Source organism: Onychostruthus taczanowskii, unplaced genomic scaffold (assembly GCF_017590055.1).
Source record: "Onychostruthus taczanowskii isolate IOZ18803 unplaced genomic scaffold, ASM1759005v1 scaffold108, whole genome shotgun sequence".
Classification (NCBI taxonomy): Eukaryota; Metazoa; Chordata; class Aves; order Passeriformes; family Passeridae; genus Onychostruthus; species Onychostruthus taczanowskii.
In genome coordinates this window covers 1,759,715-1,786,921 of record NW_024497408.1, presented here as the reverse complement: position 1 = coordinate 1,786,921, position 27,207 = coordinate 1,759,715, and the positions used below count along the sequence as shown (strand labels likewise).

Below are 27,207 nucleotides of genomic sequence, written 5' to 3'. Positions count from 1 at the left end.
GCTGCCTTGTGATCCAGCACAGCTCAGCACCAGAGCAGAGGGAGGGAGGAGAAACAGCCCCGTGACTAAAGGCAGTGCTGAGACACTGCAACCCACACCCTGAATCACACTGATAACAGCACCAGCCTGGACACAGCCATGCCTCCCAGGGAGGGGGCAGGTGGGGTGGGCAGCTTGGCTGTCCTTTGGAGCAGAGCCAGGGAGACAGAGCCACAGGGAAATGAGGCTGGCTGGGGGGAGAGGTGTTACAGGTGGAGTAAGGAGCACTCCAGAAGTACTTCAGGCATAAGTAAGCACAAGAGAAGTGGCTGTTACAGGTAGCAGTTGTATGCCAGGGTTAGTGCTCCACTCTCCACTGAGACACTCCACATGGTCCCATGGTTACCCCCAGAGGTGTTAGCTGCTGTCTTTTATTTGCCATTTGTGCCTGAACTGACTGCAGGTAACAACAAAGAAAACACTTAGCTTCTGCATACAGGCAAAAAAAGAGATTTATTTTAGAAGGCAGGAAAAACAGAACAAGTGATATGGTCCTTTACGTTCCAAGCCCTCTACCCACCCTCAGTGTAAAGCAGCACGTTGTCCAGCCTGGACTTGTAGAGATTTCAGACAGGATGAGTGAGAGGGTTTCAACAATGATTCCCTGACTTTAGCTCTGGTTAAGGACTGTGGAGCAGTGTGCCAGCACACTGAGGCAAGGGCAGTGAATCCCCTTTACAAGAAAGATCTTCTTGACCTTGTCTTAGCTTCTGTTCAAGTGCTCTCACACTCAACAAAAGGACTTCAGTTTTGTTTTTTACTGCCCAAGCCCAACTCCCCTTGGCTCCCAGAGCAGCAGATACACAGGACCAAACCAGAGAATACTGAAAGAGAAAGAGGTAGGTAATCAGATATTTGTGACAGAACAGGTTGTTGGGAGATACCCAGTTTGTGACTATTCACAGTGCTAGGCAAGGAGTCTCCAGGAACACTGCAGTACTGACACACAGCCTGTCAGGCACTGTAGGTCTGTGCAGAGTGTGACTGTTCCCATCCTCTCCCCACTGCCAGGATCAGACTGGTCCAGATACTGTAGTCACAATATGCTTCAGTGCTGAGGAAAGTGAACTTCTGCATCAGCCCTCTCTGAAAGCACAGGGCCAGGTGGTTGCAGCAAAGAAAAGTAAAAAAAAAAAAAAAAAAAGAAAAAGCTGCTGTATCTCTGGATGTGTTCACTGCTAGGCAAGGCCCAACAGCACTGGAAGAGGACAGGTCTGAGCCACTTGAACCTGGAAGACAGTCAAGAAACACAACTCAATGGAGGGCACAAAAAGATTCCAGTTAGGTATCCCCGTACAACAAGCTTGCACTTATCTATGCAGATCCCTGTGTTTTATCTTTCTTCTGCCTGACCTCTGACACAGGGAGCATCCTCTGGGTACATCAATGAACAGGACACAGAGAAATGAAGCAATTAAGCCAAATACTTCAGGGAGAGGATTTTTTCAGCTATTGAAGAGTTCCTGTCTTTCTTAGCTATGAAGAGAAAGACAAGACAGGCCTCTGCTAAAATGTTTGCTCCAGCATGGGAGCAGAACCACGCAGGAAACTTGGTAATCTTGGTGTGTGGCTGGAAGCCCTGCAGTGGGTCAGCAGCCAAAAGCATGGTCTTCTGATCCCTCTCCACGCTCAGCTGACACATACCAAGGTTCTTCCAGAGATGTACTTCAGCACCACTACAGCTCCCAGCTGCCTTCAGCAGCTGAGTGGGACAAGGGAGCTGCACATCCACCAGATACTTCAGACAAGGCAGAGTCAGTCAAGGCCTCTCCTGGCCCATGCCAGACCCCTGTCACCCACCCACTGTATCACAATCTCAGTCTCTAGCTGTGTTTCCACTGCTGAGACACTGTTGAAATTCCTCTTTACCCCAAAAAAGTTGCTGCCTTATCCCCTGTTTTGAGCCTCGGCTTCAGCTCGCTGCCCCTGCCACCCTGCAGGGCTCCCCAGCACCCCAGGGAGCCACTGGAGCTGGCTACTGTGGCATGCATTCTGGTAGCCCTTGTCCTTCCAGCCCCAGCCCTCCAGCAAACTGTGAGCTCCCTCCAGCAGCCTGGCCATTGTACTGCAAGCATGCCGTGCACCACAGCTGCTGGGATCCCAAACTTAGGCTGATTTTCCCGGGTTTCCCTGGTCTCTGTGTAGTCCTGGGATGGAAGCTGGCTGCTGCTCTCTGTTTTTCCTGCTCTATTTCTTATGTAGTTTGTGGCCAGAGATGCTACAGGTGGAACATGAAAGGAAGAGTTCCTTTGCTCCTCCATTTCCCAGGAAAGAGCAATCACACACTGCCTCCTCTTACCGTGTCAGCCAGGCTGTACATCCTCAGTGCAGTGAGCTCCTCCTTCTAGACATGTTCCTGGGAGTGGAAGTGAACCGATGGTGAGAAGCAGAGAAACAGCTCTGACAGGGGAGCACAGGCTGGCAAGGAATATTCCAAGGAATACAGTCTTAATCCCAAAACCACCAAATAAAACCTATGACCCAGGAGCTAAGAAACCAAGTGCTACCTGTGGAAACTTCCTCTCCCCTGCCTCTGGGCAGGGAAATTCCATGTGTCCCAGAGGGACTGTGGCTTAGCAGAGGATATGCCCCAGCTCACCTGCTGGATTTCTTGCATTACCAGCCGTACTGAAGAGCGGAGGTGAGGGAAGGCTCGTTGGCTGCTCTCTCCAGAGATAGGCTTTGCTCTACTCTTGTCTGGGTTCTGCTGGTTTTGGAAATTCTCGGTCCTCCTGAACCACTGCAGAGCATGTGTGCCACTGGAAGGCATGGAGGGGCAGGACTGCTTCTCTGAAGGGGTCTCCTCTTTGTCTGCTGGTGAACTCAGCGTGAGATTCTCCAGATTTTTGTAATTCAAGCTCTCAGTACTTTTCTGGAGAAAGGAGGAGTGGATTCAGCAGTGGTTTGCAGACCCTTCACACACACTGAACATACCCAGCTGTGTCCACTGCTGACAGCCAGGGCACAGCAGGGTGTTATCATCTGCCAGTGTCTCTCCCCCATCCCAGGACTCCCCAGCTAGCAGCATTTCCCAGCGCCTGCAGAAGCAGCCAAGCTGCTTGGCCAAAATGAGACACGCCTCAGCAGGAACACAAAAGAGATGCTGCTGCAGCATCTCTAACCACTCACTCAAGGCACAGTCCATGCCCCATCCTCTTTTCCCAATGAAGATGCCGGGTCCTTACCTGCCCACAGGGGACAGTCAGTATTTCCATGAAGGGCTGGATGCCCACGCTCTGGTGATAGCGCACCAGCTTGGTGAGCGAGGCGTGGGCCCGGTCCTCCCCCAGGATGACGTAGCGTGCGTTGGGCTGCACCTGGATCATGTAGTGTCTGCAGCGCCCTTCGCCCCTGAGGGGAGGGATGGACAGAAACAGTCAGGACATGGGGGCCTCAGCGTGTCAGAATCAGAACCTGGCTCCTGCTTCCCCCATCCGTGGCCTCCAGAAGCCGGTTGTGATCAGGATCCTCAGTAACAAGTACCACACAGAGGCAGGAGATGTGCTGGGCACTAACGTGCTCATAGGTGCTGCAATCTCCTTCCAACCTGGTTTGCCCTCTCAGCCACAGAGTACAGCCTAAGCAGGACCTTTATCCTTGGAGACGCAGCACCCCACCCACATAAGGTCTATTTTTTCAGTAAGAGACAGATTCTGCAGTATCCCATCTGCTACTACAATCTCTGAGGCACCCACTACATGAGAGGCTGAACATGATCCTCCTCACTGGACTCCTCTGTGGAGCAGGTAATCTCCTCCAGTCAGAATTCAATATAGAATCACAGAATTCAAGAATTCTATGACCGTAGAATTCCAGGATCACAGAATTTCATGCAGTGCTCAGTTTCACAGAATCAGTTAGGATGGAAAAGCCTTCAAGATACTCGAGTTCAACCCTTAACACAGCACTGCCAAATCCACCATTAAACCATGTTCCCAAGTGCCACATCTACACATTTTTTAAATACCTCCAGGGATGGTGACTCTACCAGTGCCCTGGGCAGCCTGTTCCTGTGCTTGACATCCCTTTCTGTGAAAACATTCCTCCTGACATTCAGCCTGAAGCTACCCTGTCACAGCTTGAGGCTGTGTCTTCCTGTCCTGTTGCCAGCTGCCTGGAAGAAAAGGCTGACCCCCACCAAGCTACAGGCTCCTGCCAGGAGCTGTAGAGAGCAATAATGTCTCCCCTGAGCCTCCTCTGCCCATTACCTACCGGTATGTCAAGATGTAGCCTGGTTGGCTCTGGCTGATCCGAACGAGGAAGCAACCCAAGGGCTTGTCACTCAGCAAGTTTTCAGCTTCCCTGGAATCAGGAAAGAGTTTTTCAGCAGAGGGCCAGCAGCTGCCTTGCCACACTGCTGGGATTTGCAGCCTATCTCATGTGCTAGCCCAGCAGTGTCCCAGGGAGCCCAGCATCTGCCCCATGTGTCCCTGGCTACAGAACAGGTCTCCTGACTCAGACTGGTGGTGCAGGAGGCACTAACAGGCTGAGGAAGCATCATACACTCAGCCAAAGCCTCTCCAAGCAGGGCTGCTCCAAACCTGCTCCAGCAGTCTGACTGTGCCATAGCAACAGCTGCCTTCCAGCCCCAAGCAAGTCACACAGCATCACTGAGATGAAGAACCTGTGCATGTGTGCACTTCCTATGGCCCAGGGATGAAGAAGTCAGGATGCTGTGGGGTACTGCATAATCCAGCACCTTGGAAAAATGCCATCTTGGATTACACCACTCTGGCTTCCTAAACTTCCTGCAGGAAGAAGGTATTCCCCTTCTCTGCCCAAGAGACAAAGCTCTGCTTTGTGCTTGTCATGTGCCTTGCTCCAGGCTAAAGGTGACTGCAAATCACCAGTGCAATTTGGGGTTGCTCTGGCTGCTGTATTTCATGAAGCTGAGCTTACACTGCTGTGTGAAACTTAAGTCTCTGCTTAAGCACCAGTGTCTTTGGTGCTTTGGTGCCACGTCCTTCATTGTGCAGTGCTCATGGCTAGTCTATACTTGAATTTAGACTGTTTTGTCTTCCAGACACTAATTCCTCTCCTACATTCTTTCATCTGTGGACAAAAGCATTACTACAGGTTAGGGCCTCAATAACTATCTTGAAAAAATTAAAAAGAAATACAGTTACCAGGGAGCTGTGAGCTACTGTAGTGTCCTTTACCAAGTTAATGTGTTGTGTAATGTCGGAGTAAACGTTCACAGTGACAGCCTGAAAAAATCCAAGAATGTAGATCTAATAAGGCTGAAGGAGAATTGCAGTTTCAACAGGAAAAAAAGTTAGAAACTGAGCAAGATGATGACGGTGTTCAGACAGCAGCAACATTGACAAAGAAATTCCACAAATTACAGGATATTGGCAATTAACAAGTGTGGAGCACCACAGATCAATTTGCACACAGGTGAGACTATAATGCCATCCTGCTCCTGCTTGATCACTGGCATAATCAGCACTTCTCTGATTATGCCACTGCTTGACTCAGAAAGCACTGCTTGACTCAGCCAAGAGAGAGAAGTGTGAGGCAGACCTGGCAGAAAAACTTCAAGCATTTAAACAAAGTCTTGCAAACAGCTCCATAAGAAAGAAGGATTTAGTGAATATCTTTCCCAGACTAAGTAGAAGCAAATGCCAGCTATGCTGCACCCTCCTTAGACAGACAGAGGTGTTAACAAAAACATTTCCTTTTCCTTATCAGAGGGTTTTGGTGGAGTTTTGCCATTGACTACTCACTAAAGCCCCTCTTAATACTACTTAAAATAAAAGTAAGCTGAAGTCTATATTCTCCTGCTGTAAACTGGGGTCTTCTCCTGACCTATACTGAAATACAAAAAACAATCATAATGAATCAACCCAAAAATTCAACTTCATGTCTCTGCAAATGGTCCAGAACAGGGAAAGCGCATGTGTATATTTCCTGTCTTTACAAGCCTCCCATCCCTACGCAAGATCTATATTTAAGGACCCAGTGGACTTACATACTATGAGTTTCCATTGTCTTTCCATGGACCTACATAAAATTTCAGCATTTACAGCCTGTACCTAAAGCTTGGGAGTCCCTGACAGGGACTCCCAAGCTTTCCCCTAAGGGTTTGATGCTTACAGATTAAAACAGAAAAGTTATGCTGGTCACTCTCATTCCATTCCACTTCCTTCCTGGGCAATCCAACCTACACAGTCCTAAGGACACATGGATTTCTACCTGTGGTCACTGTGTCCAGAGTACTCACCTCCGACTGATCATCCCATGCAGCCAGCTTGGAAAGGCCCCATCATCCTGCATGACCTTCTGGGCCTGTGTATCTGTGAACCAGCGGAGAGTTGCTCCTCTCTTGAGTTTCCTCATTTTTGCTTCTTCCCCAGTCTGTTCCTCAGTTTCCAGAACAGGAGGAGGCACAGCAGGGTTCAAGAAGTTATCAAAAGGAGTGGACTGAAAGCAAGGAGAGAGGGAAAGTCAGCACAAAAGCAAAGTCAAAGGCAGGGGACATTTGAAGAGATCAGATTGGCAGGCGACGCCATTCCTGAGTCCCTTAAGAGAAGATGAGTCACCAACTATTAAAAGTTGCTTTCAGTTCCTCAAAGGTCCTGACCCTGCTTTTTATCTAACCACAGCAGGAGAGGACTCACACTTCTCATAACAAGAATGACAACACTCTCTTGGGACTGCATGCAGGAGAACCTGTGCGTGTAGAAGGTGGATGGAGCAGGGAACCAGCACACCTGGCTCAGGGCCCCCCAGCAGAGCCAGTATTGCTACCTCTGTTAGTTTGCTGCGTGGCCGTGGCACTGGTGGCTGCTGTGACTGACCAGAAGGATGAGGACAAAACTGAAGGCGCCTCTTTCGTGGCATGGGGACTGGAAAGGAGTTTCTTTCTGAAACAAGAAGAAATAAGTAGGTGAACTCAAGCATCCAAGATCCATGAGATCTATTCTTCACAGGCCTAGGATTGGGATAGGCTCTGCTGCATGGATTATGTGGTAAAACAACAGCCTGGCCCTCCTTCCAGCACAGCCAGGCAAATTACCTTTATTATGCTGCTTCTGCTCCCCACAGACAATGCCACACTTGCAAAGAGCAGAAACATCATTGGCTCCCTGCCCACCACACTAATGGAATTCCCATCCCAGGGCAGGCCATCATGACCGGGAGCTTACAGCACTTCAAGGTGATCACCACACCAGTGGACACGCTCTGGGTCAGTGTGAGTGGGAACAACTCACCCTGGGCCTCTGCTGCCAGTGACAGCTGCTGGGTTTTTTCTCTCTCTGCCTCCTCCTGTAGCCGCTGTGCTTGAGCTCTCAGCTCACCCAACTGTTTTAGGAAACTCTTCTTGCATCTGAATCCCCTAAAAACTGTTAAGATAAAAGCTGTGGTTAAAAAATAAATGCTGTTCATGCCTTTGTAATTCTCTTGGGGAAGAACACTGGGTGATAGTCCTTCATTCAGTACAAAGCCCTCAACACCTGAATCGTGTCAATAAAGAGCAATGGAAGCTCTACTGTGAGCAGGCAGCCAAAACCCTGTGAGAACTATCTTCCACTCTCTAAGCTGCCAGATCACAGATTTATAGAAACCAAACTAGAGATCTAAGCTCTCATCTCTAATGCCAGAGCACTGAATACCTAAAAAAAAAAGCCTCACAGAAGGGCCTGTTAACCATCCATCTCTCTGTCCTTCTAGACACCACGAAGGAGACAGGATTTCCTTGATGCCACCCCACAGGAAAACCTTTCCCATAAGCAGCCATCGCAGGACTCACAGGAGCATTAGACATTGTGTGATCCCACCTACTTTACCAGTTATTAGGACACATGAAGTGAAAGCTGCACCCTCTCATTTCCCACTACCCACACATCCTCCCCACAGATGACAAGAGCACACAGCTTGTGACTGTCTGATGTTTGTCACACTGTATGGTGCACAGTTGGAAGTTGCTCAGATGCTCCAGCAGTGCAACAACCCATACAGAAGAGAAGTGTAACAGAGAGGAGCTAAGCAGGGAGCTATAAAGGCTAAGCAGCCTCCTCCTCCTCCTCCTGGCTGTACAGTCCTCATGTAGCCTGTGCAAAGGGAAGTACCAATTTGCCCGCAGCCACTCTGAAGAGACTGGCTGCTAGAACAGATGCATTGTGGAAAGAAAAAAAACCAAACCAGACCAGAATTCCACCCTCTTCTGCCTGTCTCTGAAAGCAGCAATGAGATCTGCTTCACTAATTTCCCTCTCCCCACTTCAACACAACTCACAAACAATCTTTACTCCAGAGGACAGTGAGCCAGACTTCAGGATGTAACCAAATCATGTGTGTGCCCTGCTCAGCCCAGCTCTCCTGCACACATTTTCCCTTTCCAAGGCTGGTACCGAGGACTCTCCCTGATTCAGGATGAGCACTGGGAAAATGGGCATTTGCAATAAACACTTTGACTTCATAGGGCCTTGACACAGAGATGGCACCTGCCCTACTCTTCTGCCCTCTGCAAAGGTGGAGCAGGGACTGCAGAAAAGGTTTTCCTTGCCCTAGTCTGAGATCAGCTCTTGTCCCAGTGCTCACCTTTCTGTATGATAACTGCTGCTCTTTCCAGATGCTCCACATACTTTGCCAGCTGTTCCTGATGCCAATATTTAAAGAAAAGTCGAGACTTTCTGTGAAGTTGGAAGAGAAAGATAAAGTGAGAAACACTAAACTTTTATCCACCATCCTTTGAAAAACCCATTCCTACAACCACAGAATTCACCCTAAAGAGAATCAGGTGACAGCTTACGCATGTAAAATCTTAGGATTCCCATTCCCAACAGCAGTGATCCACACCTACCCACAAATCCAGCCTTTCAGCTCTGTACTTTGCAGTATCTGCAAGCAGCTGAAAGAGACAAAAAAAGTTAAATAAGTAATTTTCCACCCAAAGCGAACAACAATTTTTTTAGTTACATAAAGGGGCATAAAATGTCTCAGTAATTCCCAATAGTTAGTAAACTGGCTGTCAGTCTATAATGCACCTTGAGGTACAGCTAGGATCACATTTGGGAAGAACATCCGCAAAGGGATTCCCAGAGGCAGATTTACTTCAACTCCCTGTGAGGCAATTCTGTAGAGCCCATTTTATTCTCAGAAGTGTTTTTCCTCATTCTGTTTCCAAGCCCTTTGGAGGACACAAGTTGCAAGGTCAGCACAGCAAGACTTCTGGGAGAAAGTCTGTTTTCCAATTCCAGTTTCATTTTGCAGACTCCAGTGATAAAATTTGGGTCACTCAGAAAGATTCCCTGACACTTGGAACTGAAAGCAGCTCTAGCTGCAACACACACACAGCTTCCTCTCTCTCCTGCTAATCCAGGCTGTGAAATCATAGTGGCACCTTTTGCTAATATCTCACACAGGAAAGCAGAAATGTTTTTCCTTCTATCTTGGCCAGCTTCCACAGTGCCACAATCCACATCCACAGGATTTTTTTTCTGAAATGCATCCCATGATTTTTGTGTCTCCAAACACACCACACAGCCTGTTCACAACAATCTCTCCCCCATCTATGAGACTCTCTTGTGACCTCAGTCGGGTTTGAAATTCTTACTATTCAGAAGCATCAGGAAGTTCAAGGAAGCACTGTGAAGGCAGGAGGAGCTACTGCCAGAAGAGAATTGTTCCAGGAGGTCATTCAAACCCTTTTCTTAGATGACTAAAAAAACCCCTCAGCTGGCTTCTTTACATGATTCATTCTCACTATCAATCACAGCTGACACTGGCAGGAAGGAGAGGCTGGGAAAGTGGAGAAGAGGAGGTGGGGAACTGCTGCCCTAGATGTAGGAGGGAAAATGCTGGCAAGGTAAAACCTTGCTTCTCTGCTGAGCTGGAAGGATGTTTATGTGTATAACAGTCGGGTTCTAAAAGTGCTGATTTTGCCTGCACAGACACAAAATTCTTGGTTTAGGAACATCTTCTCTAGCCTGGGAGACATTCAGTGCTGGCTGCTTGTTCAGCATTGTCTGTATCTTCTTCTCCCATGTGGCCATCAGGAAAAAGCCTGGAGAGGACCCTGACAGCAGTACTTGAGTGCCTGCTGTGCTGAGTTCAGTGGACACCCCTGACCACTACTGTCACTCCCAAATTAGATACAAGGGTCAGTTTTCATTTCACAGCACAACAACACTTTACAGCAACTGAATCGAATTGCTACATAACAATTCAAGAAAGACTTAATTCATCATGGTACCAAATGCTTTTTAAACATTAAATGTCCTTGCCTGGGAATCGTGTTCCCCATCACCACAAAATCCCATCCTCTTTTTTCTGTTCCTTTTACTTGGTTTCCTATGCTACTGTCACTAAAAGCCTCTGAAAAACAAACCAGACTGCAGACAACAAAGTTAATGTTCCTACCTTTCTTTTGTGAGGGGGACACCAGGTTTAACTAGAAGAATTCCATATCTGTGGAAAACAAACCAATACAAACACATAAAAGCCACATCCTTGATGGGCTGAGCTGATCCCTATCACCCTGACAGCAAACAACAACAAATCACTATCTTTCCCACTCAGCCTCCCACAGCAAATAACCCCATGACCTCCGACCACATGAGCTTTGAAGAAACTCTTTTATTCATTGCCCATATCTGGTTATCAGGGTAATTTCCCAAATAATGTCTAACAAGGAATATTCAGAGGTTTTAAAGACCTTTCAGAAAATTCCTCAAAGGAGGGTCTCCAGGAGAAACCATCTCTTCGGATACGGATTGTCTCCAGCAGCCCATTGTACCGCATCTGAAGCAGCACCACAAAGAGGATCAGAGAAACAAAGAGAAACAGGTCATTATGACATTGGTTTTGCTCCTTTGCAGGCAGAAATTACTTCATTCAGCCCTAAACTTCTCCAATTCAAGATGAAAAAGTTTTTTTCTGAAAACGTTCCCTTGGTTAAGGACTAAAATTACCTCATCCTGTAACTCTGATGATTAACCACTCTGAGTTAGAAGTTGGAAACCATAAAAACCAATGACTGAAATAACTTCACCTTCCAGCCATGGGTACTGCTTTGCTTCTGTCCCTTAGAGGATAACTTCATATTTCCAAATCTGGACATAGAAGTACTCTGAGGCATGGATGAACTTCCTCTTAATCCTACCCTTTCTTATACAGATTGAAGAGGATGCTGAGCTTTCTGAACTCTTCCAGTCATTTTCAGTATTCTTTAAGGCATCTATACCTCAGACCTGTCATAATATCCAACTAAAATCACATCAGTGCATTTCAGATCCTATCAAAGCAATCCCATCTTGGTTTCTACTCAGAGTGGCCCTGGCTGATGGGTGAGAACAGCCTCCTCTGGGAAGCAATTTTTCTGGAGTACTGTCTGTACCAGTCCCATCCAGGGGAGATACAAAGACGAATCCTAGCGCCTGACAAGCAGATCTCATTGTGTTCACAAAAAAGAAATGAGAGAGATCTAAGACTGCAAAATCTGGACCTAGCAGTCTGTGTCACAAAAACAGCCAAGCACTCAGAATCTTTACACTTATATAAAGTGTGGCCACTCTTTCTCTTGCAAGGGGAGACTCAGCCGAGTTACCTTTCACAGCCTTTTGGTGGAAACTGCCCTCCCACTGAGATGTGGCAGAAGGGCCTGTAAAGGACACTGTTTTTGCTCACCTGCAGCAGCACCACCTGGTTGTCCAGCACACCTGGCTCCTTCTGGCTGTTGGGCTTTATGCAGCGCACAAAGTGTGGGTTGGCAGAATACATCCTCTCCATGAGCACTACCAGGGAATGCTGGCAAGGGCAGAGGAAGATCAACAGGCCGTCAAGCCAAAGCACTGCCACATGTGCAATATCCTGCAGCAAGAACTGCTTTCTCACCCCACAGCAACTTCCTGGGTTCTGGCAACAGCTGGGCCCACCCCACCATGATCAGCCCTGCTTGGCAATCAGGAAAACCCCTGTCTACATAATGTCTGCTTTAACCATGCTTAGTATCTGGAAGCAGTGCAGTGATATTAGCAGTGATAAAATTATCACTGCTTACATCTCACGGGGCACCTCAGGGCAGCAGTACCGTACCCGGAACTGAGCTCCAGCAGACTGCTTCCGTATGCTGTTGAACTTGTCATCTGCTCCTGGTGTGACCTGAAACCAGACCAAAACAAAGGATCAGCCACGAAAAGAAGTGCTTGATTGACAGCCAAAGAGCACTGCTGGAAGGCAGATGGCAAAAAACAAGGGAGAACAGATGTAACAGGAGGGAAGACAAGCTAAACGTATAAATGGCAGAAGCAAGCACAAAACATGGTAAAAAACAAAGGAGAAACTGTTACAAGCTGATTGCTGTCTGCTCTTATTTTAAACCAACTTCTGCCTGCCCTTTTTCAGACAGTTTCTCAAATAATAACTATCAGGTAATATTTATCAATTGCAATGTGGACTTGAAATGCAATACCTTGTCTTTCACATGAGGCATCAGGGTCCCTGTCCTGGAGATGGTGGCTGGAAGAACAGACACAATTAGTTGATTTTGTACCTTTGCAATGCACTAGGGCTAAACATTCAAACCTCACTTAATGCACAAACCTCCTTACAAATACTGACTCACAGAGTGTTCGGTTTCACCATGTGGAACTACTGAATGAAGCAAGCATTACTAGTTTCTGCCACTGAGAAGACATGACAGGTTATTAAATAAACTTAAACGACTTTCAATAAAATTATCATCAATGGCCATCTAACAGTACAGAAAAAATGGCACAGGCAGCAAATGGGGAGCTCACCTACAGCACTCAGGAGGTTATTTAAAGTCAGACAACTTATAACTAATTCAGTGTCAGGATGAGAAAACCAGGGAAGTTTAATTTACTAGAGGATCTTGTGCACCCTTGTGTAATGGCTTCATATGAGTCATATAATCACAGAATGAGGTTAGCAGTGTCCTCTGGAGGTCATCTGGACTAAACCCTTTGTTCAGCACCTAAAGCCGTTGCCCAGATTGGACAACCAAACTGAGAACAGGTTGCATCTGATGTTTGTAAACTTTACATGGTTGGCACTAAGCTAAGTAGCTTCAGTAACAGTGCAAAAATGGTAATGAAGAAAGATAGTCCTGAGAAGTAGCTGAAAAACACAGTGGAGAATAGAAATTAAATTAATCAGTTTCTTATAAATCCCAGAAAGTGGTATGGACTGAATGGGACCAAAAAATTACAAAATTTCTATACCAGAAGCACTGTGTTCAGCCAGCCAATTTCCAAGGAAGTATCCACCTGATCTTTCTCTAAATTTTTAATTTAATTAGAAGCCTTGGAGGTTTATTGATAACTGAAAAAGGGGAGCGTAGTGGTAGGAGAAAAGTAATGTATGGCCTGAGAGGTTTTTTAACAATTCGTGAAGCTCCATTTTTAGAATCTATGATCTTGACCAGCTTCATTTCTAGACAAGAACAGAATGTTTAGAAAGGACCAATGAAGACAGTCCTGCACTGGCCTTGGAGAAGATGGGAAGGCATCTGAGTGGCGGCTAATCTTCTGGAATGTGATACACCCTGCCTTGCTTTTTTATGGCAGGGAGTAAACATGTTGCTCTGAGAGCCCCACTGGAGGCTGCAGCATTCCCAGAGTCCCCCTGGTGCTGCCAGCTGTGAAACACCCTCTGTGAAACACACCAGCCTCACGCCCACACTTAACTCTTGCCAAGGTGGGCCCTGGCAAGGGTGTGCAGAGGACTTGCCTTTGAACAGCACACTGAGCAAGGGGGTGACACTGTTGATGAAGAGCCCACGGACGCTGGCTGGCATGGTGTCTCTGTTCTTCTCTAGAAAGCCCCTGGCAGCATACTGTACCTGGGGAGAGGGCAGCATGTCACTAAGGACAGCAGTGCTCACAGGCTGGCTGTAAAATGCCCCTTCCACAACCTGCCAGGAGCTGAGCATGAGTTAAACTGACTGTACTCTGGCTTGCACATGAATTCTTTAAACACACATGCACCCCATTCAGATGCCAGCCCTGAGGAACCAAAGCATGCACATGCCAGAGGCATCAGAACCACGGGGGTGCAGCATAACAATGAGACATCTGCCTTTTAAATGTTAAATGTTAATTTTTGTAATAACAATGTCACAAATAATAACTTAGTCAACAATGCTGAGATTAGATTGCTAAGCTGCAAGTTACAATGACCTAAATTGTCATATCTGCTCCTGTTCCGAAAATTATCTCCAATCAATTCAACTTAATGTGGACCAACGCTTTTAATACTGGTGGCAGTAAAGTTACATGCAATAATGCTAAATCTCAAGCTGCTTAGAAACCAGTGAATGTGTAAATAACTGCCTCCACTTTCAAAACATTAATTACCCTGCTGTTTACACAGTGTTCCCAGGTGTTTGCAAAAAAATAGTCACTGCTATGCTCTGGAACCCATTAGATAAAGAAAAACCCTTTAGCCTGTCCTTTGGTGCTGCACAGTGGACACAGTACTTTAATTTATAAAGTACTACTTTAGGACTAGAGTCCTAATAGAATGGTGATTAGAATAATAGCAGATACTTGTAATGCCCTACACTTCTGAGAGGTAGCTGACTTTCCTCAGGGGTCTTCTCTTCCTTTTACATAAATCCCAGGGAATTCCAGGAGGCAATCCAGTGGAACACATCACTTCTGTTAGTGTCATCCTCAGACCACACAATCCTTGATATCAAAGCCTTATTTGTCAGGCAACACTCCCACCCCCTCCAAGATACAGTACAACAGCATTCTTCCTGCAAACAGTACATACTTTCCCAGCATAGTGAATGATGCTGAAGCCCAAAACATGGCCTCGGGCTGGCTGGAAGTGTAAATTCCCCTTAAAGCTGCTGTTTAGTTTATCCACAAATGTCTTATCAGTTGCCTGCAAGAGAGCAGATTTCATAAGCTGCAACAGAGGCCTGATGAGGACACACAGAACCAAAACAAAATGTTGGAAGTATCCTTGGCTGTGCAATAGTCTTCTGCTGTACCTTCTCTCTGGCTCTTCTCAGGGATGCCAGTGTCACTAGACTGCCTCTGATCTGGATGTCCTAAGTCACACATGGGGACATCTCTGTTCATCCTGCGCTCCAGCCCAAGAGCTGTTCTTTGTAGCATATTTATTTTGTAGACATTTATTGATATATTAGCCCCAGAATATTTTCTCTGCCTCCTCTCTCATGCATACCTGAGGGAATGCACTCTGCTCATCCAGAAGAGATAGCAGCCCAAGTGGCTTGGCCAGTAGCAGATTCTGCAGGAAAGAAGATGCATGGCACATAGGTAAAGCAGTGAGGACATCCCCTCTCACCCTTACCACCCTTTGCAGAGGCTCCTCCCTGGTGCATCTCCTCCACATAGTAGGAAGAGAAAGACTTTTCTCTTGGCTGGATGGACCAATTATATTCTGTCAGTCCTCTCACTCACCAGAATAGGTTCATTATTGTTGAATGTGATGGTCTCCCAAGGTAGCCCTTCTTCCCTATAGGCAGCCTGCTCCAGCTGGAAAATGTGCTGAAATAAAGAAAAAAGAGGTTGAAGCACCGAGCAGACTTAGCTAAACAAACACTGAGCATCTTCCTTCCTGCCCTGAACAAGAGGACAGGGGTGTGGCGCACTCAGCCTTAGCATGACAGGTCCAAGATGTAGCTGCTGCTCTCCATGGTGCTCTGTAGCACTGGCACTGGTGCATAAAGCAGGAGCACTTGTCAGAGTGTAAGTGTCCCTGCTACCACGACTTTGATTACTGCTTGATCCTTCTACCTCTTCCTTTCCTGTTCCAGTGGCTCCCCTACCCCAGCAGGGAAGGTTGCTGCTCTCTATCTTGCTTCACTATTCACTATTTCTGTCCTTACAGGAAATAGATATGTTTTTCCCCAAGCTCTCCTGCATGTGCCAGGTAGAGCAGTGTTCTGTTTTCTCTGCGACACAAGGTGAGGTCACCCCCAGCAGACTTACATGGTTGAAGAAATGCTGCAGCTGCTCATTGGCCAAGTTTATGCAAAGCTGTTCAAAACGATTCACTGCAAAGTTTTCAAACCCAAAAATATCCAAGATGCCTAAAAAAAGGGAAGAAGAGCAAATTGTGGAGTCTGCAGACCATCCTTGCAGATTACTGTGTACACCAACACACAACTAAATCTCTTATCACACAGCTCTTGTGGCACAGGGAAAATGCATTCAAGAGAGACACCAGTGGCAGCTCTTCCACAGCTTGAAGAGTTAGTTAAGAGAAGACCCACTCCAGCTTGGCTGCTCTGCTAAGCCAGAGTGCCCCAGAACAGCCTCACAGCTGCTTCAGATCAACTGACTGCTCAGAGCTGAGCAAAGCCCTACAGCCTTCATGCTGCTGACTCTTACCTCTAGCAGGATCACTGTTTTGACAAGGCATCCCAGCACGCAAGCTCTGCGAAACCTCATGCTGTGCCTTGTCCTTTGCTGTGGCTGAGGGATGCACATTTGAGAACAGAACAGGAGCAAGGCAGGCAGAACTCACCTATCTCCCTCAGTTCCACATCAGGATCCACGTTCTCAGCCAGCAGCTCATTGATCTTGCGAACAATCCAGCCAAACACTCGGCCATAGGCCACCTTTGCAATGGAGTCCCGAGCATCTGCACAGAGGGAACAAGGCAGCTCACTGGCAGGCTTCGCAGGAGAGCAGGGCACACGACACAAGCTGGCTCAATACATCCACCTCTAGCAACAAGAGCTATATGAAGCCACTTTAAAGACCAGATAAACATTGGACTGTCCCCATCCTTTGCAAGTGGGAACTGTAAAAACAGCTCTTTAATTTCAAAATCTTCACAATCTTTCTACAAGATCAGCCACGCCATACCACAGTGGTTTTGAGTCACACCACTTTTTAGAATATCGAGACTTGCTTTCCCCTCTGAAGATACACTAAGTATGGATCCCCTCACTGCTAAACCAAGGGAGAAGCCCCAAATTTTACTTGGAAAATTGGATGCTTCTCTTCCTCCTAGGCCATAATTGCTAAGTGTTTAAATGCTGTAGTGAAGAAAAGGACACAATCGATGGAAAGCTTGCTGACATTCCAAGAAGGAGATCAAATTAACTTGACTTATGATTAGAGATGTATATTTTATTGTCTAGAGAAATTTGTAAAACAGAACTAGCTAATCCCATTTCATTTAATTTTCTTCTTTCATTTATTTGAAGCAATAACCTCTCTTTTTTATTATCTTTTAAAGTACTACAATTTAAATGAACCTTTTGGCACAGATTATTTTAGATTATTTTCTTGTTTTATTGAAAGGGAAAATAACACCTTGTGCTTGCTATTTTACTCTTTTCACTCCATTCCTGACACTGTGGCATCTCGTTGTTCTCGTGGCTGTTTCTCCACCTATTACCTAGAGCTCTGTACACTGCCAGCACTCTGCAACAGGAGCCTTTCCCTGTTTTGCACAAATACCCAGAGTTTCTTTTGGGGCTGGACTGAGGCAGAAAGCAAAGCTAATTCCTTGGTTTCTCATTTAATCTCTGCAGTCTCCTGGAGACCAAACAAAAGCAGCATTCATGGCCTTCCATGTCAGTAAGCGACTAAACAGATAAACACTGACATACTTCCCTCTGTGTGAGAGGAATGAAGGGGCACAAAAGGACATCTTTGTTCCCAACAAGCTGCACATGTGTGGGGATACCCTTCCATCAAAACCCAGTCTTTCCAGCCAGCACATCTGCAATTCATTGTGTTTCCTACCTTCTGCCTGCTGCTGGGTGTGAAAGCGCTGGATCTGCTCGCCTCGGGTCACTGACATTGTACAAATCAGGCATTTTAACAGCTCATCTTCCTGGACTCCAAACTGATCCTGGGAAACAGGAAAGAGACAAGGACAGTCAGTTGTAAACCTTTACTCTGCTCGTGGGGATTGTGTCTGTCTGTGTGTAACGGGGCTGCAATTCAGGCTCAGGCCTTTGAGCCCCACGGTAAGGAAGGTGCTGCTGCTGGCACCAGAGTCAGATGTGGGCTCTGATCCGCTCCACCCCCACAGCGACCAGCCTCACACACCCGCTCTCAAACACTTTTTGTTTTGCTCTTCCAGTGCTGCCACCTTTCACCTTCTTTGGGAGCCATGCCAGTCCCTGCTGAGCGGTTTAATGACTTATTGAACAGCACCACATGGAGGTGACTGTGCAGGTGCTGAAGCATCTGAGCTACAGAGTCACAGGAACCCACACGAGAAGCAGGAAACAAAGCAAACTCAGACACACGGAACCCCTCAGTGATTTAACAGGAGGAATTCCCCTCCTGTGGGCAAGAAATGAGGAGCAGGCTTTCAGAAATAAGATAAAAAGAAGTTGGCTGCTGAACAGACGTAGATGGTTGTTTCAGGTATGGTAGGAGGGAAACAAGCAAAGAGATGGGAGTGAAACCGAAGAGCAAGGGTGCTGGAATTTCAAACAGGTCAAAAAACGAAAAAGAAAAGAAAAGAAATAGAAAGGGGAGGAGCATGTTACATTTTTCTGTCCTGTGTTGTTAACAAAGCAGGATAACTTCTCCATCCCATATAACAAAAATGGAACGGCTCTGGGAAATATATACTTCTTAATTTAATGCAAAATAATAGAAAGCTTAATTCAAGATAACCAACAAAAAATGACAGCACTTAGGGTGGTATCCTTGGACAAAATCTGATGAAAACACAGAACTAGTGGGCAGATATTGCACACCTGTATTTCTCCAAGGCATCACTACACTCACTAACATGAAACATTTAGTTTTAAAAAGGTTGTGTTTTATGAAGTCAGCAAGGTATATGCTGCCTATGTAAGATACTGGTTCTAGACACACAAGAAACAAGCTGAGACACATCTCTCTGGGTATGAATAGCAGTGAACACAAGTGCTGTCATGGGATCAAACTGTACATTTCCAAAAAAACCCTTGTTCTTTAGAAAACTTCACATTCTGAGGCAGAAACATCCTCTGGCAGTAACAGCTCCTGCAGTCACACAGCCAGTGGGGAAGAGCATAATACCCATAAAGTTTCATCAAAATTTCTTGTGACTCACCGCTGCAGCCTTCAGCCATCCTTGGGAGGCCTCACTGACCTTCACAGACCCATTGCTCTCCTCAGGCTCAAAGGTCACATTGCCCAGAGACAAGACACCAGCCAAGATAGCCTGCATGTCCACTTGCTCCTAAAACACAAAAGAAACGTGACAGGAAAACTCACCAGCACGTAGCATGTACAACACAGACGACCCAGATGTTGGAGAAGTTAAGGGAAGAGGCACAGGCAACCTGTGGGAAAAAGCTCTCCACAGAGTCTGGCAGACTCATGTGGTCTGAAAGTAACATGGAAAATCTAGAGAAAGAAATAGGTCTGAGCTTCAAGAGAGCAGCTAGAAAGAAACCCTGTCCCTGCAGGAAGCACAGATGGAAATGAAACAGCCCCAGGACTAACCTGTTCTTGGAAGCCCACCATGTCAAGGGCATTGCAAACCTCTTGATATTTGTGTTTCCAGTGTTCAGCTACTTCCTGTGTACCAAATCGTCCACTTATGTACCTGAGAAAGTGCATATCCCATAAAAACTGTCACACAATTGGCACCGTATCTCAGCTGTCCCCGATGGGAACAAAACAGACCACCAGAAGGGGAAAGAAACTTTTCCAAGGTAGTGCAGCAGAGACCCCCTGACTTCCCAGCTTCCATGATGGTCTGTATCTCCTCACGTAGCTCCATTCAGATCCCACCCCAGCTTCCACTCACCCACAGATAAAACCCCAGGGCAGAGGAAAAAACTCTATTATGCTGTTTTCCCCTTCACCACCCATCACAAAGACTAAACCAGAGTCTGCCTTTGACAAACCTGTAGAGCGAAGGATCCAATAGCCCATACATCTCTTTCTGCTCTGAAGACAGTCCAGCAAACATGTAGTAGAAGATGTGGAAATTCCTCTCCCCAGTATCTTGTTGTACCACCCGTGACTTCTCTAGCAGGTACTCACTCAGCTTTGCACCTTGCACTGCACATAAAAAAGTAACAGGGTGGGGAACTTCACTCTGGGGAACATGAAGCTGCCTGGGTTGTCCCACGTCTCTTCTTTGGTGCCAGGAGCACAGAGTTGTCTAAATTAACTTTCTTGTGTGCAAGACCCTCCAAGCTGCCCAACACTCTGGAAATTGGCTTCTCCATGCTGCCTGTGGTCTTAGAGATTTCTGTTCACCTCTTTCAGCAGAAACAAAGGCCTCTGGCATCACAGAGTATTACTGACACTTACCCTGCACTCTCACCCCCATATTCTTGCTGTACTCCCACTCCGCCCAAACCCAGGCCTAATCCCATCCAGGACCTATCCAACAGTGGTTGCTGTGAGATTTTACTTAATTGCACACCCTTCCTATAGGGAGGCACATGCCAAAATTTTACCCTCCACAAGTTCTGGCTGCTCAGTCCACTCCCTCCAGTTCCTAACCACTTCCCAGCCTAGTAATTGCCCTTGACTTTACCTGTATTTTTCTGGAAACGCAGCTGTATGAACTTCCCAAAGCGGCTGCTGTTGTCATTCATCACTGTCTGGGCATTGCCAAAAGCTTCAAGCAATGGATTCACCTAAAACAAGTAAAGAAGCAGAACAACCATTCTTCAGATTAAGCAATCCAATCTAATTTACTTGGAAAAATTTATCTTTAGCATTTTCTACTCAGAGTTCAGCTGGAAAAGGAACCACTCCATAAATATGGATGAGCACCTATTTTATCTCTGCCTGGATAAAGAAATTCAAAGAGGCAAGCATCACAAAGACTAAGCACCATGAGATTAACGATGATCAGTACAATTGAACTGATGGGATCCCAGTAAGATCATTGAGTCATTTGTTAGAAGATAAGATTGGTACCACCTATTTCCACACAGTACCTGCTGTCACTGGATAATTTGAGTGCTATACAACAGCAATAAACAAAGTAACCATGGCACTCAGCTAATGTAAGTATGACAGCTGAGCTACTGAAATTTGTAGACATAAGGACAGTGTATTATAAAGAAATTAACAGAACAATCAGACCAGCTTGCTAAGCTGGATGCAAAGGTGGTGAAATGAGAGTTTTTCTGTATTTGAGTAAAGAATGCCTGTCAACTGGAAGAGCAATGCCTCAGTGTAGATGCTGGGAAGCCTGTTGAACAAAGCTTTAAGGTATGATGGTAATCCCCCAAAGGACTAACTTTAGTCCTTGGATGTATCTACAGGAACCAAATAAGATGCATATTATTTCTTCACTGTCACCTCAAGGCTTTCCAAGAGCAGCTCATCTGGGATGAACTGAGTTATTTCCAGTGAAGGAACTGCAAGCGAGCTCTCGGCACTCTGCTGAGCAAACACAGCTCTCCTGCCTGAGGAACATGCTCAGGTCAGAAGCAGCCTGGCAGTGTGGCCCAAGCCAGCTCTAAGCAGAGACAGCAGGTGTATCAATGCCACATTCCCAGAACCCAGCACAGGCAGGCACCTTGGATCCACCATGGATGACACCACACCAAATTAACACACCATTCCTGGGCCCAAAGCACAGCACAGGGCATTGGGTTTATGTGTCAATATATTGGATGCAGGAGGAGCTAAAGCTGGTTTCTGTGAGGAGATGCCAGACACTTTTCCCATGTCCAACAGAGCCAATGCCAGCCAACAGAGCCATACAGACCTGCCACTGGCCAAGGCTGAGCCCACCACTGGCAGCGGCAGTGCCTCTGGGATAAAAACTGCTGCACACCCACAGAAGTTGCTGACAGAACCTGTGACCCTGAGGGTCACACTGAAACACCCTGCTCCTGAAGGTCTGTACCCCATAGAGAGGACACAGGATGGAGCAGTCTGGTCGAAAGAAGTACCCCAGGGAGGGTACTGACACTGGAGCAGCCTGCTCCTGAAGGAGTGCATCACGTCAAGACACCCACGCTGGAACAATCTGCTCCTGAAGGACTGTCTCCTGTGGGAAGGATCGCATGCTGGAGGAGGGGAAGAGCATGAGGAAGAAAACGGTAGCACAGATAAACTGTGTATGATGAACTGACCTCAACACCCATCCCCTATCTGCCTGTGCTGCTGGAGGGAAAAAGGTAGAGAAAGTGGGAATCAAGTTGTGTCTAGGGAGAAGGGAGGAGTTGGGGAAGCTGTTTCAAGATTTGTTCTCATTTCTCATCATCCTACTCTGACATTAACTGGCAAGAAATTAAATTAATTTTCCCTAAGATGAGCCTGTTTTTTCTGTGAAGGTAGTTGCTGAGTGATCTCACAGTCCTTATCTCAACTGATGAGTTTTTGTTATGTTTTTCTACTCTTGTCCATTTAAGGAGGGGGAGTGACAGAGTGGCTTGGTGGGCACTGGTTGAAGTTAACCTACCACACAGAGAAAGACCTTTACGTTTCTACAGGAAATCTGAAAAGACATACTTTAAAATGAAGCAGTCCAACAACTTGCTGTTGTCAATCTATCGCATGGAAGGCTTAAAGTATGATTTGTTTAAAAAAACCTCACAGCTCCCTGGGGAGAAATTCAAGTGGAAATATTTCAGACCAAAGAGTCAAATATGTTTCAAAATGAACTGGCAAAGATATATGAAAAGAGTAAGGATGGCAGTTAGCCAGCTAGCAGGTATTTGCCTGACAGTATAAATAGCCAAGGATGGGTTACTAAATGGTGTGTGAATTCTTCATCCCTCTGTACCATTAAATCAAGGTCTCATTTTTCTAATGAAAGTGGCATGTTCCACCTTGTTCTACCTCAAACAGGAAATTATCTAGAAAAATGCCACCAATCTCGTAAAAGAGAACACGATAAATGATTGCAGTGGTTTTCTCTAATATAAGAATCATTTCCAACAAACAGAATTACTGACCTACTAACCCTTCTAATTTGTGGCAGCTATCTCACCATTTTTGTCCACTATTTTCTTATGTGTAGCCCCCTGATTTCCAGTGGTGATTCACCAGCAGGCTTCCTAAACCTAATGCAAGTTGTCTTGCAGCAGTGCTGCTTCTGCTCCTTCAAGCACCATCCTGCAATGACCTACCTGAAGTATTTGCTGCTCCAGCTGTGAGTTGCCTTTGCATAGGTTCATTATGTGCTGCAACAACAACTTTGTACTCTCTGTTTTTCCAGCACCACTCTCTCCACTGCCAAGAAAAAGCAAAATAAATTCTATCAACAGAAAGTATAGTTGTTCTGCCCCTTACAGCTCAAGTGCTCCATCACTTGAGAGTGCTCTGCAGGAGTTTCGCAATTTTTTCAGCCAAATCACTTGTGTGAGTAAAAACTCACACGGCACAGCTTTACACATGAACCATGAGGTTTTTCATCAGGGAACTTTTCCCCCTCTTCAAGGGAGTACAGATATACCCCATGTTGTCGCTTCTGGATGGAATGTATCAGACAGACCATTTGCTCTGCTTCAAAAGCCATCTGGTACCTCAATTCTCTTGCATATGCTGGAGCCAACAACTTCCTCTTTTCTCCAGAGAGATTTGCCCTATGTACATCACATCCACACCTGGATACTGATCATGAGATGCTGTGGCAGTCTCAGATCTCAAGTGTTTCACGCATCCATGTGCCAGACAGCTGGGAATGCAGGTGCAGAGCTGCCCACACTCCCTCAGTGCCAGCAGTGCACGTCACTGTGCTGTCACACATCCACGGCACCTCCGCCTCCAAGTCAAACAACCAGCACTTGGAAAGTGCAGTTTCCCCTGTCCAGGGAGAGGGAATGTACAATCAGTGAGACAACATGTCCTTAACTGACAACAACACACCAGCTGAGAACCTCAGCATGTGCATGGAAAAAAAAAATGCAGGAAATGCTGGAGGCACACTTGAGGGCAGGTCCCCATTTCCTTTGAGCCGACCTTTGAGCATGTGGTGTGGCTTTACTGCTTTGTAGCTGCCAGTGGCTCTGAGCTTGGTATCAAGTATGTGTCATAGGTGGCTAAAAACTTCAAGTACTACAGCAGGTCCCTGATCTCAAGCACAGGTCAGACCAGCACCATCCAAATACATACAAACAAAATAGGACCATTTTGCCAGTTGAGAACATGCCATCCAGTGCCCCTGCTCAGTATGTCAGGTTTATTTTTATTTTTCAGCCTCCTCCACCAGAAAAAAAAAAATCCAACAGCACTTCCATAGTTCAAGCTTGACCTTAGACCCTCCAACAAGCACAACACCTTCACAAGGCCCTGCAAGCACAGCAGGTGTGTAACTGGTCTGAGCTCTGAAGAAATGCTAAGTCATCTTCAGGTGACCCAAGTGCTGCACTGCAGCACATGCAGGCTATGACTAATGTCCTTTGGGACTGGGAAGGCAAGAGGAACCAGTAGAATTTGTGGCTGAGGACAATTTGGTAGCAATGAACACTTATGATCTGGCAGCAGCACTTCATCAAACATCACCTCTGAAGAACGTGATCCAGACCTCCCAGACTCAGTTGGAGACACCAAAGAGACCACCAGGGACAGCAGATCCTGGTGTGTTTCTGTGGTGTTGGGGTGAACTGTGGTCTAACAGGAGTGACCTCATCTTCCCTGTTCACACCAACTGTGCTCATGTAGGAAAACTTGTTAATTAGTGTTTCACCACCCATAGAGAGGAAAGCCACAAACTTCCTGTGACAGTAACACAAAGACCAGGTAAAAGGACAGGAGTATATCACTCATCTCTGAACTTCTGGCAGAAAACAACCAGACCACTGACCACTTCACAATTCTCACAGGTTACACTTTCTTGACTTCCACCTCCCAAGACAAATACAATGACTGTTCTCTATCCCGCAAAGCCCCACCAGCAGTGCCTCTTGTACCTGCTGACCCCACAGCCACCAACTTCCCGAGAGCACTCCGTGTAAAGCACAGGCACCAATGGCAAGAAGGCTACAGAAACGAATGGGGCTCAAGTGCCCCTCAAAGTCAGCTCCCAGGCCCACCAAAACACTCAGCAGTGATTCAGCAGTTGACTTGTACACCACGTAGACCGAAAGTACTGATAAAATGATCAGAAGGTAAATACAAAGGAGCATTAAATCTAACAAGTTGGCAAGTAGCATTTTAACTGAGATGACATTTAAACTGCTCTCTACAACACCCAGCTGTAGAGAAGAGGCAGTTAATGTTTCAAGGCTTTCTCCTTGCTGTTCAATGCTTTCTTTGGTGTTGGTGCTGTTTAAAGCTTTCTCTGCTAAATGGTGCTACCTGCTGTGCTGCAGAGTTCCAGAAGAACAAGAGTGACAAAATGCAGTAAAATGTTTGTGATACTGGTAGGTTCTTTGGTTAAAAGAATCACTTTCCCCTGACTTCTAGAGCACAGAACTGCCTATGACTTTAAGATCCTCCCTGACCAGATTCCCAAAGGCCTGAAGAGCATAAAAATATGTTTTAATACTTCCTGCTCTTCAGTTACACTTGGGAAGCTCCACTTTGTGAAAACTGGCTTCTTCCGTTATCATCCTTCCAACTTTTACTACAGCTTTCACCACGGCAGTTGTGTTGCCAGAGCAGAGCACTCAATGGCTTTTCCCAGGGCTGGATTCCAGTGGCTGGTTCCCCACCAGAAGTGAACCTGGCATCTTTACAGTTATAAAAATTGCTGGCCGAGCTGCTCCAGGAAAGCCAGTTTTGTCTGCCCACACGTTCTCACGACATGCCCGCTCATCCGTCTCGAAAGCGGTCGTGATGAAGGATGTGCTGCCAGCACAGACGGATTTTGACTCACCAACAGAACCGGAGAAGCGCTTCACCTGAACCTTGGGCAGGGAGATCCCAGCGAGAGCTCGGGGGCCGCCCCCGGCCCCCGCCGGCCCCGGGACCCCCGGCCGCCGCTCACCTGATGAGGATGCACTGGTTGCGGGGTCCGCTGCCCCCGCGGCCCACCATGGCGTGGTAGGCGCGGCTGCCCACGGCGAAGATGTGGGGCGGCAGCGCGTCGTTCTGGAGGCGCCGGTACCGCTCGGAGACCTGCGGGGAAGCGGCGACGGAGAGGGGTGAGCGGCCGGGGGGCTCTCTCCCGGGGCGAGGCGGGGGCGCGGCGCTCACCTCTCTCCCGTAGAGCGGCAGCGGCTGGAAGGGGTTCATGGCGACGAGGATGTCTCCGATGTCGGTCTGTGGGGACGGGACAGCCGGTCAGCCTAGCGCCCGCCGCCGCCGCCCCCCGCCCCGGCCCCCGGCACTCACGTAGATGCGCTGCTGCAGGAAGCGCTCCCGCAGCCCCGCCAGCAGCGCCGCCTCGTCCAACTCGGCCAGCGCCGCCAGGTCCCCGGCCGCGCCGGGCGGGGGGCCACCGTTTGAACGCGGGGCGGCGGCGGGACCGGCAGGTAACGGGCGGCGTGGGCGGCGTGGGGCTGGAGCCGGGGCCAGAACTAAAGCTAGAACTAGAACTAGAACTAAAACTAAACCCAAACCAGGACCGCCACGGCCACGGCCATTGGTGTCCTGTCCCCTCCCGATCTCCACCCGCGGAAAGGTCCTGAGCAGGACGAACCCCTGAGCAGCCCAGCCTGACTTTGGTGGTAGCCCCACTTTTGAGCACAAGGCTCAACTGCATGACCCGTAAAAATCCCTTTGGCTAAATTAGTCCCTGATTCCACCAAGTATTTCCTGAATTCGTGTTGCAGTCAGAGAAAAACATTTGGTTAAAGTTTAGTAAATGTTTTTTTAGCGTGCTCATGTGGTTTGGTTTTTTAAATTTATTTTTTACTGGAAACATTTATTTATTTAAAACATATTTCATTTGATTAAAAAAAAAACACCAAAAAAAAAAAAAAACAAAAAACCAAACCCAACTAAACATAACTCTGATAATGAGTAAAATGCTTCAGTTTTGGTCAAGAAAAGCTTTCTGTGCAATCTCGCAAGACTTTTAATGAATCTTTTCTCATCTACTGAAAAAATATAGTACCCTTGGTTTTGATCCAAAATGCACTTTTAGAACCCTGCAGCACATGTGAATTGAAGGAAGGCTAGGTGCGTGTTTTACTTCCAGTTTTAACTCCTGCAGTATTTACTCCTTTAGTCATCAGGGTGGCTGAGGACTGGATATGGGATCCAGAGTTTCTCCCTTTCCCTTCTCCTTTCTCTTACCTCCCAGTGTGGGATCTGCGGCCATGTGTCCCTTTGCGCTGACCCACCGTATGTTTACACTCCTGAGACACCAAGAGAGACTGTGCAATTAGAACAGGCGA

At 47.0% G+C, this 27,207-nt stretch overlaps 1 protein-coding gene across 1 annotated transcript; it reads right to left on the bottom strand.

The window, feature by feature from the left end:
- Window positions 1-485: 485 nt before the first annotated feature.
- LOC121343862 (myosin-IIIb-like) lies at window positions 486-27,131 on the bottom strand. The gene is made up of 31 exons (XM_041419377.1): window positions 27,107-27,131; window positions 26,201-26,367; window positions 26,063-26,128; window positions 25,854-25,984; window positions 23,053-23,155; window positions 20,496-20,598; window positions 19,855-20,011; window positions 19,448-19,550; window positions 19,053-19,181; window positions 17,741-17,849; window positions 16,509-16,625; window positions 15,971-16,071; window positions 15,440-15,526; window positions 15,201-15,266; window positions 14,781-14,894; window positions 13,734-13,845; window positions 12,454-12,500; window positions 12,078-12,143; window positions 11,670-11,789; window positions 10,699-10,784; window positions 10,404-10,451; window positions 8,845-8,892; window positions 8,583-8,674; window positions 7,254-7,385; window positions 6,790-6,905; window positions 6,263-6,462; window positions 4,252-4,341; window positions 3,225-3,390; window positions 2,639-2,911; window positions 2,339-2,395; window positions 486-1,268 (listed from the first exon to the last, which is right to left on the bottom strand). The coding sequence occupies exons 1-30, from the start codon at window positions 27,129-27,131 to the stop codon at window positions 2,384-2,386; spliced, it is 3,186 nt and encodes a 1,061-aa protein (XP_041275311.1). The 3' UTR covers window positions 486-1,268; window positions 2,339-2,383.
- Window positions 27,132-27,207: the final 76 nt, after the last annotated feature.